A 16022-nucleotide genomic window follows, 5' to 3' on the forward strand; every position below is an offset into this window, starting at 1 on the left:
AAAAGTTCTTTTCAAAAGTTTGATTCAAAATTTATACATATAGGTATTCTCAATACAAAGAAGGATTTACCTACATCTTCTGAATTTGAAAACTTTAGTCTAACCCTACTTGAATGGTTGATTTTTCTCTTATTCTTCTTACCCTTTTTTGCAAAAAGGCTGAAACATAAAGTATCTACATTTTTTATGAAAATTCTTGAATACACATGTATTTATAATTTTTTTCATTGTAGTACTCAGTAACTAGCATTTAAAAAAAATTCAGAACATAGGCATATTAGTTTCCTAATAAACCTGTGCACAATCTACCAATCAATTTATTGTAAGAATCTTATGAAAAGAAATGGCATCTACTAGGCACTATATCCTGAAAAACTATTAACAAAAAAGAAAAAAAAAATAGAACTACCCCACTGAAAAACTAGCATTTTATTACAATTGTAAGCATTGCAGTATTTAAAGAATTTCAGTTTGGTGAAATTTTTGTTATGGATATTTGTAATTAAACAAAAAAATTAATTTCTGGAAAGAAAACTTGAAAATCAGCCTGAACAGATTTTAAGTAGGTGTCTGAAATCTAGAATGTCATTGTACCATTACAGCAGATGGAGTTGGTACATTTTCTTCTGCAAAACATTTGAAGTCCAACTATGGCAGTATTTAAATGTCAAAGCTTCCTTTTCCTTTTTCTCCTCCCTGTTTTCACAAATGTCTATAGTTAGACTTGTTATTATTATAAAATAAAAGTCTAGTGATTGATATCAAAATCCAGTTGAACCTAAGTGCATATATATATATTGAAAAAAATATTTTCCATAAGTATTCCATAATTTTTGTTAACATTGGAATTAATATTGCTTCTTTTCTATGGTCTTTCATCTCTATATATTTGTATTAAAATAATACTTAAGCTTGCAGAATGACTTCAGACTTACAAGCATCAATTGTCCGCAAAGGAAATTTTAAACTTCTTGAAAATGTACTTGTAAGAAATAGTTGATTTAAAAAAGATTTTTGTGTTAAAGTTGAAAAGGATTTTTGTATTCACAGCTAAGAAACTGCAGTGGATATCAAATAACTGTCCAGAAATTAAGTGAACATCATGGAGAGTTTTTGAAATGTTTTATAATTGTGAAAAATTTTAGTCTCTTCATTACCACAGTAAGAAAGGATTAAAAAGCTCATTTCTCTGCTGCTTTGTTGCAAGTTAGCCCTTTACAGTCTAAATACAATTGTGCATGTAATAGCTTCCACTGTAAAGGTACAAAACCAGAAACCTCAACTGAAAGTGGCACAGACTGTGGAAATTTCATGGGTAAAAAAAAATGTAATTTTTCATGATGTCTGCCCTTTTGAGGTTGGACTCCGAGCAGGCTCATGAGTGCCTCAGTAGAACAAGGCTAATAGTCCAAACTACTGTGATATCCTAACTTCTTCTCCAGGACTTGTACGTTTATGAAGATTCAGTGTAGGTTGGCTCTGGTGAAAACTAAACGTTAAGAAATCACTTGCTGGAGATGACTGGAGCATTTATGACATTTACATCCTTCTGTATATTGCACTGATCATGTCTCACCTTAGGTTTTCTAGCCTGATGGGAATGTAAGAGAGCATTCTGCCCTGTTCTAAAACTTCAGCAACTTGTTGTCCATTTTCCCATCCATGAGCATGTAACAAGGCTGTGACAGTATCTTGGTCTACATGTGGAAATGGAAGGAGCTCACTGATCTGCAGAGAATCAGAGCTGAATAGGCTTATGAAGTTATAGAATAAGCTCATTTGGAATTCTTTTTAAAGACTCAAAGTCTATACAGAGGCAAAAGGGCTGGTAAAATGTTTCATATAATGCAGTGTGGAGTAGAACACTGAATTCCACTATGAAGGCATCATTAGCACCTAACACATCCATTTCTCTTGTCAGCTTCCTCTAGTGTAGTTCAGATATAGAAGGCCTTTTGCTCTGAGAGACAGTTGGAAAGAACAATAATTTAAAAAATCCATAAGGGGAATACAGGTAAGAGTAAGAAATAGAATGGAAAATTCTCACTAGTGCCTTTGTGAGTCTGAAACATTCATGTCCCATTGCCTGTAGGCAGCTTTGAATGCCTACACACTGCTTGCACTGGGTTTCTTTCAACTAGAGACTCATGGTTTGAAGTATCTGATTCAGCAGCATCTTCTGAAGCTGAAGTAGTAATTCCAGGCCTTGGCCAGCTTCTTCACTTAAAAAAACCCCATATAAATGATACTGTATGTATTCCTTCCTTCAAATGGCAGCCCTTTATAAATGTAACAAGAACAAAATAAGTAATAAAATTAATAACTTTGTTGCTAGAATTGGTATAGGAACTTCATCTAGGGCATAAGTGAACTGTGTGGCATATAAAACAAACAAGCCTGGGGAAGAGAAGGCTCTTGAGAGATCTGATAGTAACCTTCCAGTGCCTAAAGGGGGCCTACCAGAAATATGGAAGTGGACTTTTTACAAGGGCCTGTAGTGGTAGGACAAGGGGTAATGGCTCTAAACGGAAAGAGAGGAGATTGAGATTAGATCTTATGAAGAAGTTCTTTGCTGTAGGGGTGGTGAGGCACTGGTACGGGGTGCCCAGAGACGCTGTGGATGCCCCATCCCTGGCAGTGTTCAAGGCCAGGTTGGATGGGGTTTGGAGCAACTTGGTCTGGTGGAGGTATCCCTGCCCATGGCAGGGGGGCTGGAATTAGGTGATCTTAAGGTCCTTTCCAACCCAAAGCATTCTATGATTCTGTGATTCTGTGAATTGGAAGTGATTAGGATAGCCATAAGATCGATGTGCTAAAAGGTAGATAAAAGGGTTTCTAAAAATATTGTCCTAAATAAAGCTTCTACATTTCTGAGAGAAAAGGCAAGACAGAAACCTCATATAAATTCCTTGCTAATGGAAGATGGCATTGTATTGTTTTTAGATTAGTGCAATCAACATGGAGGAATAGAAAGACATCCTGGGTCTACTCCTCTACTGTTGGAGTTAATCACCTTCATTAATCCTATTCAGATACATATTAAACTCCACATTCATACAATGGTATGAACTGCTGTTGCTAATGATAGGAACAGTATAAGGTGGTAAACTGCATGAATGGATGGTCAGTTGTTATAATGCCATTAAAAATGGTGGACAGGGGAGAGGAAAGAGAACAAAGTTGTAATTAGCCTGCCAGCAAGAGAATGGCATCAATCCTAATGAATTTTCTAAAAAAAAAATAAATAAATAAATAAATCCAAATATCTCAGAAACCAGCATAATGTACATAGGATAATTCAGGCTGGGAGGAACCTCTGAAGGTCTCTGCTCTGGTCTGGCACAAAGCAAGGTTAGCTCTAAGGTCAGATGAGGCTTCTCAGAGCTTTGCCCAGTAAGGTGTAAACCTGAGATGGAAACTGCATGAATTCCCACCCAACCTGCTGCATTGCTTGGCTGTCCTCATGGGAAAAAGTTGGAGGTGAGCAGTAAAACAGAGATCAGCAGCAGCACCTGAGAGGATAGCAGCTTATTTGGATTTAAGGCATAGTTTCTGTTGTTCCATTGCTGTTTAGCTAAAATCATCTGGTGAAAGTGCCTCAGTAATCTCACATTTATTTTGCCAGTTCTAGACTCTCAGTCCTTTAAACTCAAAACGGAAGAGACCGGATGTCCATATGTGGCTTTTATACTTGTGTTCTGGTTAAGCACTTATTTTGTGAAATAATAATATTTTGTCTCTCTAGGAGGGAGTACTAAGTTCTTTTAATTATATGGAATAATACATGCATTCTTCATGAGGAATATTATTCCTGTCACAGATGAGAGAACATTTTCACATCTGCACTGCTTCTCCTTGAAAGAAGCAGTTAATGCCATGATTTTTCTCTTACTGGGAAAGCAGTTGCCAGAATAAAATTTGAAGGTATTGAATGTGGGAGATTTTGCATGTATTTCTATATACTATGTCATTTTTATTGGAATCCAGAGTTAACTATTGCAGCAAAACAAAATGCTCCAGGTACGAGGTGATATTGGTTTATGGGTCATCATGAAGCACAGTTGGAGGTTTTTGTGGAAAATTTTTATTTTCAGCTTTCCCTATTATCTTCTTTTGCATCCAACCTTGAGGGAAAAAATGGCCTGATACAATTTCTTTCAATGACAAAGGTAGGGAATTCTTTAAAACTGAGAGAGTTACTGTAAAGGTCATCTAGTCCAGCTCTGCCGGCCTAGATTTATTCCTTACTGTATACGATATAATGCTTTGAAAGTGTAATTTTACATTGTCAAGAGATGTAGATCTGTAGACTAATAAATCTCCCAGCTCATACCATTTCCTAATATTCTTTCACATCCCCATTCTGTATTCTTTCTGTTATCCATTTAAATGAATCATTCTGGGTTCTATCCTGCTTTTATTAACTGATAGATGACTTCTGCGTTTGTAGGAATTAACATTGTTTGTACACCAGTAAGATATATTACCTGTAGCTGGTACAATCACAATAGCACATTTGAGAGATTTATTGCTTTGGGTTTTTTTACTGTAGAATACATGATCTAGTTCCTCAGTTATTACCCTTTGATAAAGAAAACATTAAGCACAACATATTGTAGCAGAGAAGCGTATGTCAGGCATTGTACAGAGGGGAGTCAGTATGAGTTATCAGTGCAATATGATGGAGAGTGGCGTCTCTGAGAACTTAGATCTGGTTCCTGACTTCTCAACTGACTCCTCTCTGTACTCCTTTCTGCACAAGGAAGTAGGAGGTGTTAGGCTATGAAAGCAGTGAAACCAAGGACACTGGCTGGCATGCGTCATGAAATTTGGCCTTCTGAAAAACTTGTACTGAGTGGTTAAAAAGATGTTGGAATTAAAGGAGCACAAGAGTACCATTTAATCAAAATGCTTTGACAAGCATCACAATTGTTTCTGAGCAAGTGATTTTTACAAAGTGGTGGTTTTGACTCTGCAGGAGTTCCTGCCCCATTCCTCTTTCCTGTTGACACGGTGGTGGCCTCTTGAGCATATTGCTGACACGTAATGTGTGAGATTGTATGGCTGCACCTGGGCAGAAAATGGCTCTTTGCAGCAGCGTGGCTCCTGGACAGGAGTTGGTTTATTAGGTGTTTCTATTTTACTGGAAAGAAGTGCTTGTTGCTTAGCGCCTGAGCTCTGAGTCAGCCTCTCTGCTACGCTGCTGTAGAGGAAAAAACCCTTGTACTTTTCATATAGAGATAACTGCTCTTTGTTCATTTCTCAGGTATGCCCCTTTGCTTTCTGCTTAACCCAAGCAGATAATATTTCTAACACTACAGAATTCTGACTTTAGAATGAAGTATAAAATTAATTTTGTAAGATTATTTGTACCCATAAAGCCATCATAGCCAGCACAGAATTAAAAAACCTGGTGTTGTCTTTCCCCATCTTCTGAGAAACGCTGTTTCATCCTATGCTTAGAGGCCATTTTACTGAATTCCAGCAAGTAATGTGACTTTTATCCGGTAATTAACTGTTCTTTTTCTACCTTAATTCATAGGTGTAATTGAAGTGTTTGGTATGAATTTTAACAGAATGTATAATGGCTGAGGTACAAATGTTCTTTCCCTCATTGCCTCATGGAAACTTCTCCTCTGCTCAAAGTCAAAATGAGTTTTCTGTTTATTTCACTGAAATAATACTATGGCCAAGTCCTAACAGAAAATAGCTTGCAAGAGTATATCTTCCTTAAAGCAAAAATCTGGTTTCTCAGTTCTGCCCTCATTCATTACAGACCTCCTATATCCCCTGTACTTTTCTCTGTTACACAGTCAGGCTGAGCAATACAAAAGAGATCATGCTGAGGGACAGCAGTGTTGCCGACTTTCCCACAGAAGGACCTGTGCATGTACTCTTTTCATCATAAACAAACATGTAGGTGTAGGGGGGCAAGGGAACTTTATTTAAACTAATGATTTTTCATCTAAAAAGACCATGGACCTGTTGCAAAATTTTGTTTATGCCCTGGGGTTGACTTCTGTGGTGTTTTACAATAGTTTTCTCCCCCGAAGGTTCAGGATCAGTTGCATGCTGTGCCAATGACCACTTCTCTAATCTAACATAGGTGACCTGCAGAATGTTTCTTACAACTGCTTGGATAGTCTTATAATGTGTAGATAAATATACAGAGGAAAACCTACATTTCCTGTGAATCAGACAGAAATTTTCTAAGCAAAACCAGATTTTTCCTGGAGGATATTGTGTCATTTGAAAGAGGTTTGTTTGATGGACTGCTATTTGCTGTAGGAGCAACACAGCAGAGAGCTAGCACTCCACAAGGCTTCTGGAGTGCATATGGGATGACTAGTCTCAGTAATACTTTGTGAAAGGACAAAAGCAAATGGGCACAAATTGAAATTCAGGAAATTCCATGTAAACATAATAAAAATCTACTTTTACTATGAAGATGGTTTAACTGGAGCAGATTGCCTATGCAGTTTGTCGAGTCTTCATCTTTAGAGATACTAAAAGCCAACTGTACACAGCCCCGAGCAACCTGTTCTAGCTGACCTTGCTTTGAGCAGCAAGACTGGATAAGACACTCTCCAGAGGTACCTTCCTGCCTCAGCCATTTTGTGGTTCTCTGGTCCAATTGCTTCAGTAAGAGATGAAAATTGGAATTTTTCTGGGATAGAAATCAGAAAAGGGTAAAATATTATTTTGTAATATATGACAGCTAAGTTACTTTTTCCCTCTTAAATAGATGAAGTTGAAACATACACAGTGATGGAACAACTGATATGTCTTGGACTTTTCCCATTAAGGAATACATACAGTTTTCAAGCCCAACTTTCTCCCTCAGATGACTTACTGTCAATAAAAACAGTGTGGGAGGTGCCAGAATTGCAGGTTTCAAAGTAGATATAGAGCAGAAGAATGATCTCAGAATAAATTATCTAATGAACAGCACTTGTGTAGTTTTTTTATCCTCATTTACTTCAGGCAGCTATGACAGTGCTGCAGTCCTTGGTTCTGTTAGCTGAAAAGACATTGGGGGAGTATGAGAACTCTCATTTAAATTTGATATTGTCCAGTTTTACTGCTTTGATGTTTCAATTAAAGAGTCCTGTGGCTTAATGGCTAAGAAGGAAAATCTTTCCGTGGTGGTGGAAAGCAGGACCACTGTGTATTATTTCCTCACATGACCTGAAGATTTAAAAAATACTTATTTTTCTAAGTTTTGCTTGTGATATGCTAACAGTTTTGCATAAATAATTTGTATTAGCTTGGGCAACTGCAAATTTGCAGCCATCTAGTGCAACATTTTCCACAGACCCTGCCCCCCAAATTACAAGAAAAAGTTAAGGTTTGGGAGAATGAGTAAGGATCTCTGAACAGAAAAGCTGTACTTGCTGTCGCATTTTAGACAACCATAGTTCTGTCCTTAGCTAGCATATTCTTCCTGGATAAACAGCTATAGGAGCAGCTGTATGAAAAGATTAGACATCTTTGACAGTATCAGACCTTGTAGACTACGGAATAAGGACAACAGCCTGCACAGGTGATGCAGGAATTGCCTACAGCAGAGGCAACTAGAAAGTTTGCAGCTTCAGGGTCTCAGGCTACATTTTTTACAGTAAAAAGCTTTTAGCATATTCCTCTAAAGACACATACTGGCTTTTTATCCTTGTGGTCACTGACAAAATGCATGTATTTGGAATTCATGGTCAGAGCTCCAAAAATACAGGAACCCAGTTAGAACTGTGACCATGCATAATAGATGTTATAGCCGTCTATCTATAGATAGATCTATATTAGATCTATATAGATCTAGTAATTTCTAGAAGCCTTTCATGAAGCTGCTGTGGGAAAGGAGAGAAGGAATAGGAACATGCCCTTTGGTTATCAGGTAAATGTAGAAAACTATCTCACCTGAAATAGATTTTTTGGCTGCTGCCAAGGAAACTATTGCTTTGCCTAATTTTGCAAATACTGGTTCATTTGGCCTTAGTGTTTAAACATCTTTTTGCAGCTCTGAAAAAGCAAGACTAAGTGAGGAGGAGGAATATGGTGTGTAGGATAACATATCAAACCATAAACTCTGATATCTGTTCTGGCAATGACTGTTAATATGTCTGTGCCTCTTCCAGCCCATTTGCAGAACCAGTGATTCATGCTTCTCTGTGACATACCTGCCATTTAAAAGAGAAATATGCACATGATATTTAGTATAATGACTCTGCCTTAGTTGTTGACATTATTTTGTTTGCACTACAAAAGCTAACTTTTGAAAGTCTGTACATACATAATGTTCATCCTGTGTATTTGTATGACGTGTTTTAGGCTAGAACTTAGTAAATACCCAGGTCTAGTATTTTTGTTATAGAGTGTGCTTAAGAGGAGAGAGAGCTGTGCAGGGAGAGCAGAAGTATCTGGTACCAGTGTACCAAAAGATCAAGACTTGATTCAATAAATTTTGCTTTTGGGAGGCAAGACTGAAGGTTTCAGGGCATTTTTAATCAACTGTGTCATCCTTTGTCTTTAAATCACTTTTCCTTAAAACTCACCATGGATTTATGAATTGCTCACATGTGATGACTGTTTTGTCATCAGCCTGTGATTTCAGCATAGGAAATATTTCTGGATCTGCTTTCATAAATTTACTGTCATGCTTTTGTATTAGATTGTCTCTTACATACACCATCCCTTTACTGTATTTGCATTTTACCTGTCCAGACTGAAGCCCTGCTTTTGGAAGGATTATGTAAACTAGAGCTCTTGCAGCAAATTAAAAATACTATATGCACAACTGTAGTACCACTTAGTACTGATTTGGGGCAACTAAATACTTACAGCCATGGATAAATTAGAGAATATTGGATGTATGTGAGAAGTTCAAAATCCAGAGGTAAATAAAGAATTACCAATGATTCAGCAAAATGTAAGAAGAAAAGAGAATAGAGTAGGATTTGGAATAATCTTAGTGTTTGTGATTACAGGAACAGGAGTATTTCTTAAAACACCCTGCATGACCTGACAAGTCAGATATACAAAGCATGAGATTTTTTTGCATATAAGTTTTCTGCTAGCAGTCTCTGAAACCCAGTCAACAAGAACTGTTCAAACAAGGCAGTGAAGTCTTTGCCTTCCTAATAGGATCATAACTTAGAGCATAGTCTTATCCCACATTTTAAAGGGTTCCCTTTTGAGTGTAGTTTCACCTATGGATGCTTCATTTGGTCTTTAGCCCTCATAACAGAACTTAAGGTCATACCTCGTCTCTTCTCTCCTATGCCGGTAAAGTCCTGTGTGGCCTAGCTTCAGCTTGTCCTTCAGAAGCTACTTTGCAGATGGTCTGCGTGGACTCATGTAGCTTCAAGACCTAGCTGACTGTGAACAGTAATCTTTTTGCTTAGTTTGAGGGCTGAACACAGTAACAGGTGAACGTCTGCTCTTGCTGTAAACAAATCAGTTATCTGTTGTGAATGAAATTCTGCTACTGATTGGCAGGAGGTTTCAAACTCTCTGAGCTGCCACAGGTCATCTCTCATCATACCTTTGTAACATAGTGCTTGAAAACTATATTTTCCACAAATATCCACAAAAATAATTAATACTCTCTATCACTAGCTCTTAATGGAGACTAAACAAGACTGTAAACAAATAAGATTCTGGCAAAATCCTTTATTGGGGCATGACTTGTTATACTGGTGGGTCGTGTGACAATGTAATATAAATAGCTTTGAGTTTTTTCCCCTTTTCACTGTGAAATTTTGAATCTCAACACACCAAATGCAGAGAAACATGTGTATGTGGTGTATCAAAACTACAAAAACAGAACATTGCTGGTGTTCTCAAAGTATTGAGTGTGAGAGATCAATCAAATAATTGAAAGCACCAGCTTTTTCTAGATACTGTCTTTCCCATTTGCAGCAGAAAGTTCCAGTAATCACAAATGTTACAAGCTACTCTGCTGAAACTAGAGAAAGTTATCTTACAGAGACAGAGGGGAACTGTCTGACTGTAAATAGTTCCTTCATGTCTAAACTTGAAGCTTGAGAAAAATTGGATTTGACTGGACCTCTCAAAAAAACTATAAAGATACCTGTCATTTTCCTTCCCAATCATACTGAGCTGAAATTCAGGTAGAGAATTGGGGATTATTATTTCCATAACCTGATTCTCTCTGCAGGTTTCTGAAAATGAGCAGGTGCAAAATCTCTGAAGAAAAGTGAAGAAACAAATAAGAACTTGAAAGAGGATTTTAGGAGCTGTCAAATTTAGTACTAATTGTTATGGCCAATCCAGATCTTCAGAGAAGCTTCAGTTATGGTCTTTTATTTTGGTAGACCTACAAATTCTGTCACCATGAAGGGGTTCAAGTAAATATTAGAATATATCTATTTTTTGGACATGGATGTAGTGTTCTGCGGATCGCACATGGAGTTTATATTAGATCTTAGAGAAGCTCTTATACAGGAATAGTTTGACCCCAGATCTTTAGACTTCCCCCTCAGTCTCTTGAAGTTTAGCAAAATAAGCAGTTGACCCAAATCAGTAGCATTGGCTTCAAAGCAAGCCTTTCTCTGAGTAGGAGGAAGGACATGACCTCATTCATCATTCTGTGATTCTAAACAGCACTGAGAAAATGGCATTAAGCATTATCTAATAACTTGGAAGAGGCTGCAGATTCCATCCAATGATTTCCTAAAAAAAAACAACAGAAGAAGCACATTTAGATTTCATCCTCACTTGTTTGGGGTTATTTTATTGCATATTATATGTTATATGTCTTACATATACATCTTCCAGGTTTAAAAAAAACAAAGCTGATGCTGTTTTTGCAAAGGGTAAACCAACTTGAATCCCGAAGTCTATGTGATCTAAAGTGTTAACTACAATCACTGAAGATGGTTTAATAGTTCCCAGGAACTTCACTCAGTTGTAGATTTTGTCCTTAATTATGATTTAATTTAATTGAATAAGCTCATTTAGAATAGTAACTGAATTTAATAAAACGTTTCTATTTTGCAATATGCCATAATGTATGGAAAAATGGCTAGACATTTAAATTACATGCTTTCTTCCTATTAAAAACTGATACCCCTTCATTACCCTTTCTTCCCAAAAACTGACTCAAGAGTTGTGAGGTGCGAGCACACATTTGCAGGTTCAATTTACAGTTGAAACCTTTAAAGAGCAGGCTGTTCATATTGCTCTAATCTGCTTTCATAATCACTTATAAGAAAACTAAGCAAAGGTTTTCCTTTTCTGTTTTGGCACTGTGAAAACATTAGTACGGAAAAGTCAAGCAGCATAATGAAATTGTCTGGGTTGTGAACTGAGAAGTGCTAAAGTTTTGGGTTTGTATGGGTGTGTGTGGTTTTTCAACCAGTTTGGATTAGATAAGGTTTTCAAAGTATCTAAGAGAGAGTTTTTACACAGTTCTGCCCAGTCACTTTGATTCCTGGGACATAAAGCTCTCACTTAGTCCTACAAAGGTCAAAATATTTTGTGTGACTTAAGTTGGGATGCAGTTGCTATCTCAGCTTTCTGAGAGCTGGTGCTGATTGAGATGATCCCAGAAGCAGAATTAAAAGAACCAGAGCCAGGGAATAAAAACATATGGGCTCCTTTTTTGTTCCCAGTGGAGGCCTATTTTGGCCATCTGAGGTGGCAATATAGGTGAATAGCTTTCTTTAGATATGGTCTACAAGGGATCAGCACGTCTTCTAAGGTCAGTTAATTTTTATACATTACACTTCATTATTGCTGGCCATTTACCCCATGAACATGTTAGTATTTGCTTCTTGAGAATGTCTCAGCTGTGAAGCGAGACGTACCTTGGTAGCTGAGCCTCAGCCTTCTGTGTGAGTTCAGGTGAATGGGAAGTGGGGAGGAGAAAATGAAAAGCAGTTTTTGAATTGAAAATGTAGCCTTGTAAGTTGGGGTAAGGGTTTTTCTTATCTGCAGGGAACAGGATTTGGGATTACAGGGCTATTACTGCTTTTACTTAGATTTATTTTCATCAAGTGTCACAAAAGCTTTGATTTTTTTTTTTGTTGTTCCTTCATGGTAAACTGAAATAAGAGGTTTTAATACTCAGACACTTGAATGTGGCCTTGTCTTAGTTTTAGCATTCTCAAATACATTTGTCTACAGAAAACTAAAATTCAAAACAACTAAAATGATGTCTTTACATTTTGGAGTGATTAATTACAGAATTATTTTTTAGTTCACTGGAGTGATGGTGATTATATATTAATATGTGTTGCCATTTTTAATATACTGGGATCTTGAGTAAATGAATAATTTCTTTCCTGTCTCACTGGCAAGGCAATGGGGTGGTTCATGGGAGTGGATCAACTGGAGAGAAATACTTCCAGTCCAAACCTGATCAAATGGAAAGGGGTTTCTATTTTAGAATATTTATTTGGGAGACTTTTTCACAGTTGTGATTTAGCAGAATTTTATTGATATTAGGCCTGTTTCTGAGCAAACTGTCTGATGTTCTAAAGACCATCACATAAATGCTTTCACACCTGCACTAGGCAGTGTTAATTTGCATATTTTCATATTTATGTCAAGAAGACCTTAACGAGATGCTGTTTAGAAATGCAGTGTAGCTTCACTATCATACTAACCAAAGGGAGACATTCATTCCTCATTAGCAGAAACTTCAGTTACTGGTAAAGTAATTTGTGGTCTATTTTAAGATGTTTCACTGTGTGCTTTTGCTTTACAACGTTATGAGCGGATGAACTAAAATTACCTTTTTTTTCTGAGGCCTAGAAGTCTGTTGGCCTGGTGATGACTTCAGTGTTCGCAATATTATACTTCTCTTATGACAAGGATGTGGTTGAATATAAACACTGCATTTTCACTTCTGCCATTTTGATTTGGTTTTGTTTTGTTTTTTTTTTGTAGACATTTCAGCAGTCTTCTCTACAGCAGAAAAGTAAAAAGAAGAACAAAGGTAAAAATTAAACTTGTTTTCATGTATTGGTAGGAAGGGAATTGGCAACATTAATGTTTGTAATATTACAGTATCTGAGGAACTAGAACTTTTTAGCTCCTATTCAATGTTTAGTTCACTTGATCATGTTTAGAAGCTGTTAGTCTGTTACTGATAGTTTCCTCATGCTGTACATGATGCATATATCTGATGGTGGGGTTTTTTTGAATACTTAGCCTCTAGCATCTTTGGGACCAGGGCTGTTTCTTCCAGTTGTGTGCATGAAATGCCTTACTGCAGTCCTTGCTCATTATCTAATCTGTCAAGTAATTTATAGCATAATAGATTGTCCTCTTTTGATTTAGAAGTACAAAGGCCTTAGTTGCAAAAGCAGTTACAAAGAGAGGGTTTTGAATACCCATGAAGTACTTGCATAGTTGTATTTGACAGCCAAGTGTGAAAGTACATGAATTTATATGCTGTGTGCTTTAATCTGATGTGAAATATTAATTTTTTTGAAAACTAAAAATAACCATTTTTCTGATTTCAAATATCTTGCCTTTCTTTTCTCTATAATATCTTATCTTTCTGTCTTACCTGTAGAATATGAGCTTTGTGAGGTGCTGAACATGGTTTGTTTTGATTTGTTTTGATTTTAACTTATGGTGCCTTACATAGACTTCAGGGTTGAAATAGAATGTTTGTAAAATCTATTTATGGCAAATTGAGGTTGAAATTTTTAACTGATTTTCTTAAACAAATACATAGTGCTTTCTGGCTAGCTGTCTTGTTGATTTAGTGAACAAATCAAATGCTTTCACATGTCCTTGTCATTTTCAGCTCCTATTCCAGGTAAAAGCAAAAGAAGGATCTCATGTAAAGATCTTGGTCGAGGGGACTGTGAAGGCTGGCTTTGGAAAAAGAAAGATGCCAAGAGTTACTTCTCCCAGAAATGGAAAAAATACTGGTTTGTCCTGAAGGATACATCTTTATATTGGTATATCAATGAAGAGGTGAGCATCTACACTCATTGCCTCGCCAAATAATCTGTGTACTGCTGTTTTTATGATTGAGTAGGAAGCCAGTGCTTTGAGTGCTCATGTATGTGAATAATTCTATTCACCCAAATAATCACACTGAAATTAGTATTGACTGACTGACTAAATTACCATTAAGGTCTAGAGATACTTGGTCCTTCTAATTCACTATGTACTACAAGGAGAAATAACATATTTTCTGAGTCCTACTCTCACCAACTTAAAATAAATCTATCTTCAAACCCTTGAAAGGGAAAAGGTAGTTGTTTAATCCTGTCATTCAACCTTAGTCATGGGAGTATAAAGTTTAATGATGTACTGCCTGTGTTCCTTGTTTATCTATGCTACTGAAATCACCAAAACCTCTGGCAGTTAAGGAAGATGCTTTTCTTTCTCAGTTGAGTTCTCCTTTGTAGCTTTTGATAAGCTTTTGGTGCTCATACATGTGGAACTTAAGAGTGCTGGAGCAGCCCAACTGAATTGTGTGCAGCTTTGTCCAACATGTTCTGCATTAATGTGTGTTTATTTATATCAGGTTTATCAAGAAAACTTTCTGCCAGTGAGTTAGGAAACATTAATTTAAAACTCTATTAGTTCATTAGTAAATATGCTGAGGTGAAATCATTGCCAACATGTAGAGGCACGCAGTCCTGGACTTGTTCTTTCAATCACTGCAAGCATTTGTGCATATCCCATTTAAAATACTGTGAAACACAACTTTTCCCTGAGTATACAGAAAGCAAGTAGTTCCATGAACAGTTATTGAAGCCTGTTTTGCCACAGACTTATCCCATTTGTGCATTGATCCCATCTGCAGATCAGTTACCCCAACTCCCTTCTCTCCATCCTCCCTCTTCAAGGTCTGTTACAAAGTGCTCATCAGGGCAGTAATTTATATCTACAACTATGATGAGTGGTCACCAAACATGGCCAGGGAGCGTGTGGAACTACTGAGCTGTGCCTTACTTTCCCACGGAGAGGGAAATGTTCTGACCACCTCTGTCTTCTCCTTGTCCGAACTTTCCCTGGGACTTGCTGCGAACTGGTTATTTTTGAGACCTCAGCTCCATCATCAAAGTGTCTGCAGACACCAATAGATTCACAAGCTGGTGAGGGAAGCATCAGTGGCAGATGGATAGTCAAGTAAACAGTGGTCTTGCCAAAATTCTGTTTCCTTAGCCAAATATGCAAAAAAAATGGCAAGATTATTCTAAACAGCATCCTTTTGATTTTAAAATGCCTGCTAATGCAGAACCTGTTACAAACTTGTACCTTCCACAGCTATGGTTCCAGTTTTACATGCTGATTTATGTCTTCTATTTATTTATTTTTAAGAAAGCACATAGTCATATGGGCTGCATAAATAACTATGGAGATTCTGGGAAAAATACGTAATTCCTTAACATAACATTTGTGTATGTTAAGCTTCACTTTCATGATCCTGTGTTAATTTCTCATGCAAAGTTATGAGCAGCTAAATAAGAGAGTCTGTGTTATTGGTGTACTAGTGGCTTAAAATAAATAATGCTTTCAAATTGTGAAAAGTCAAGGGAGACTGAATATCTGATAAAATGAACTATGAGCAAGGCTTTAGAGGAGGGGGGAGGAAGATCACGTCTTCTTACTTAAGTGCCTCTTAGACGTGATATCATACAAAGATGGTAAACAACACACATTGAAATTGCTTTTTTCCCTATTCTTACAGTAGGCTGCATTTCTCCTTACTAAGTAGTCCATCTTTCCCCCAAATTAACTAATTACAATAACTAATTGCCTGAATACATTTGGTCATCTGTATTTTCAAACGCTGCTTCAGCTGTGAAATTGTTTGAGAAAACTGAGTATTTAAAATTGTGTTTTACACCAAGGGATCTCTCTCACTATTTTGGCAACAGTCCCAGTGACTTCGGTAGGCAGTTTGCCAGAGCAGAGCATACATTAGTGTTCCTTATGTAAGAAGCAGGAAAGTGAAAATATTTTTAGTCTTCAGTGTGGTGGTTGTTTTTTTTTTTCCAAGAAGCACCTTAACAATACTAATATCTAGAACT

General features: G+C 37.0%; 1 protein-coding gene across 4 annotated transcripts in view; it reads left to right on the forward strand.

Moving 5' to 3' along the window:
* Window positions 1-16022, forward strand: part of CNKSR2 (connector enhancer of kinase suppressor of Ras 2) — a 214287-nt gene that overhangs the window by 140198 nt on the left and 58067 nt on the right. For all 4 annotated transcript variants that reach the window (XM_034074520.1, XM_034074521.1, XM_034074522.1 and 1 more), the window contains 2 exons: window positions 12910-12958; window positions 13778-13950. In XM_034074520.1, the coding sequence (XP_033930411.1) occupies window positions 12910-12958; window positions 13778-13950 (222 nt within the window). The remainder of the gene's footprint in view (window positions 1-12909; window positions 12959-13777; window positions 13951-16022) is intronic.

The sequence above is a fragment of the Melopsittacus undulatus genome, chromosome 2 (assembly GCF_012275295.1).
Source record: "Melopsittacus undulatus isolate bMelUnd1 chromosome 2, bMelUnd1.mat.Z, whole genome shotgun sequence".
Classification (NCBI taxonomy): domain Eukaryota; kingdom Metazoa; phylum Chordata; class Aves; order Psittaciformes; family Psittaculidae; genus Melopsittacus; species Melopsittacus undulatus.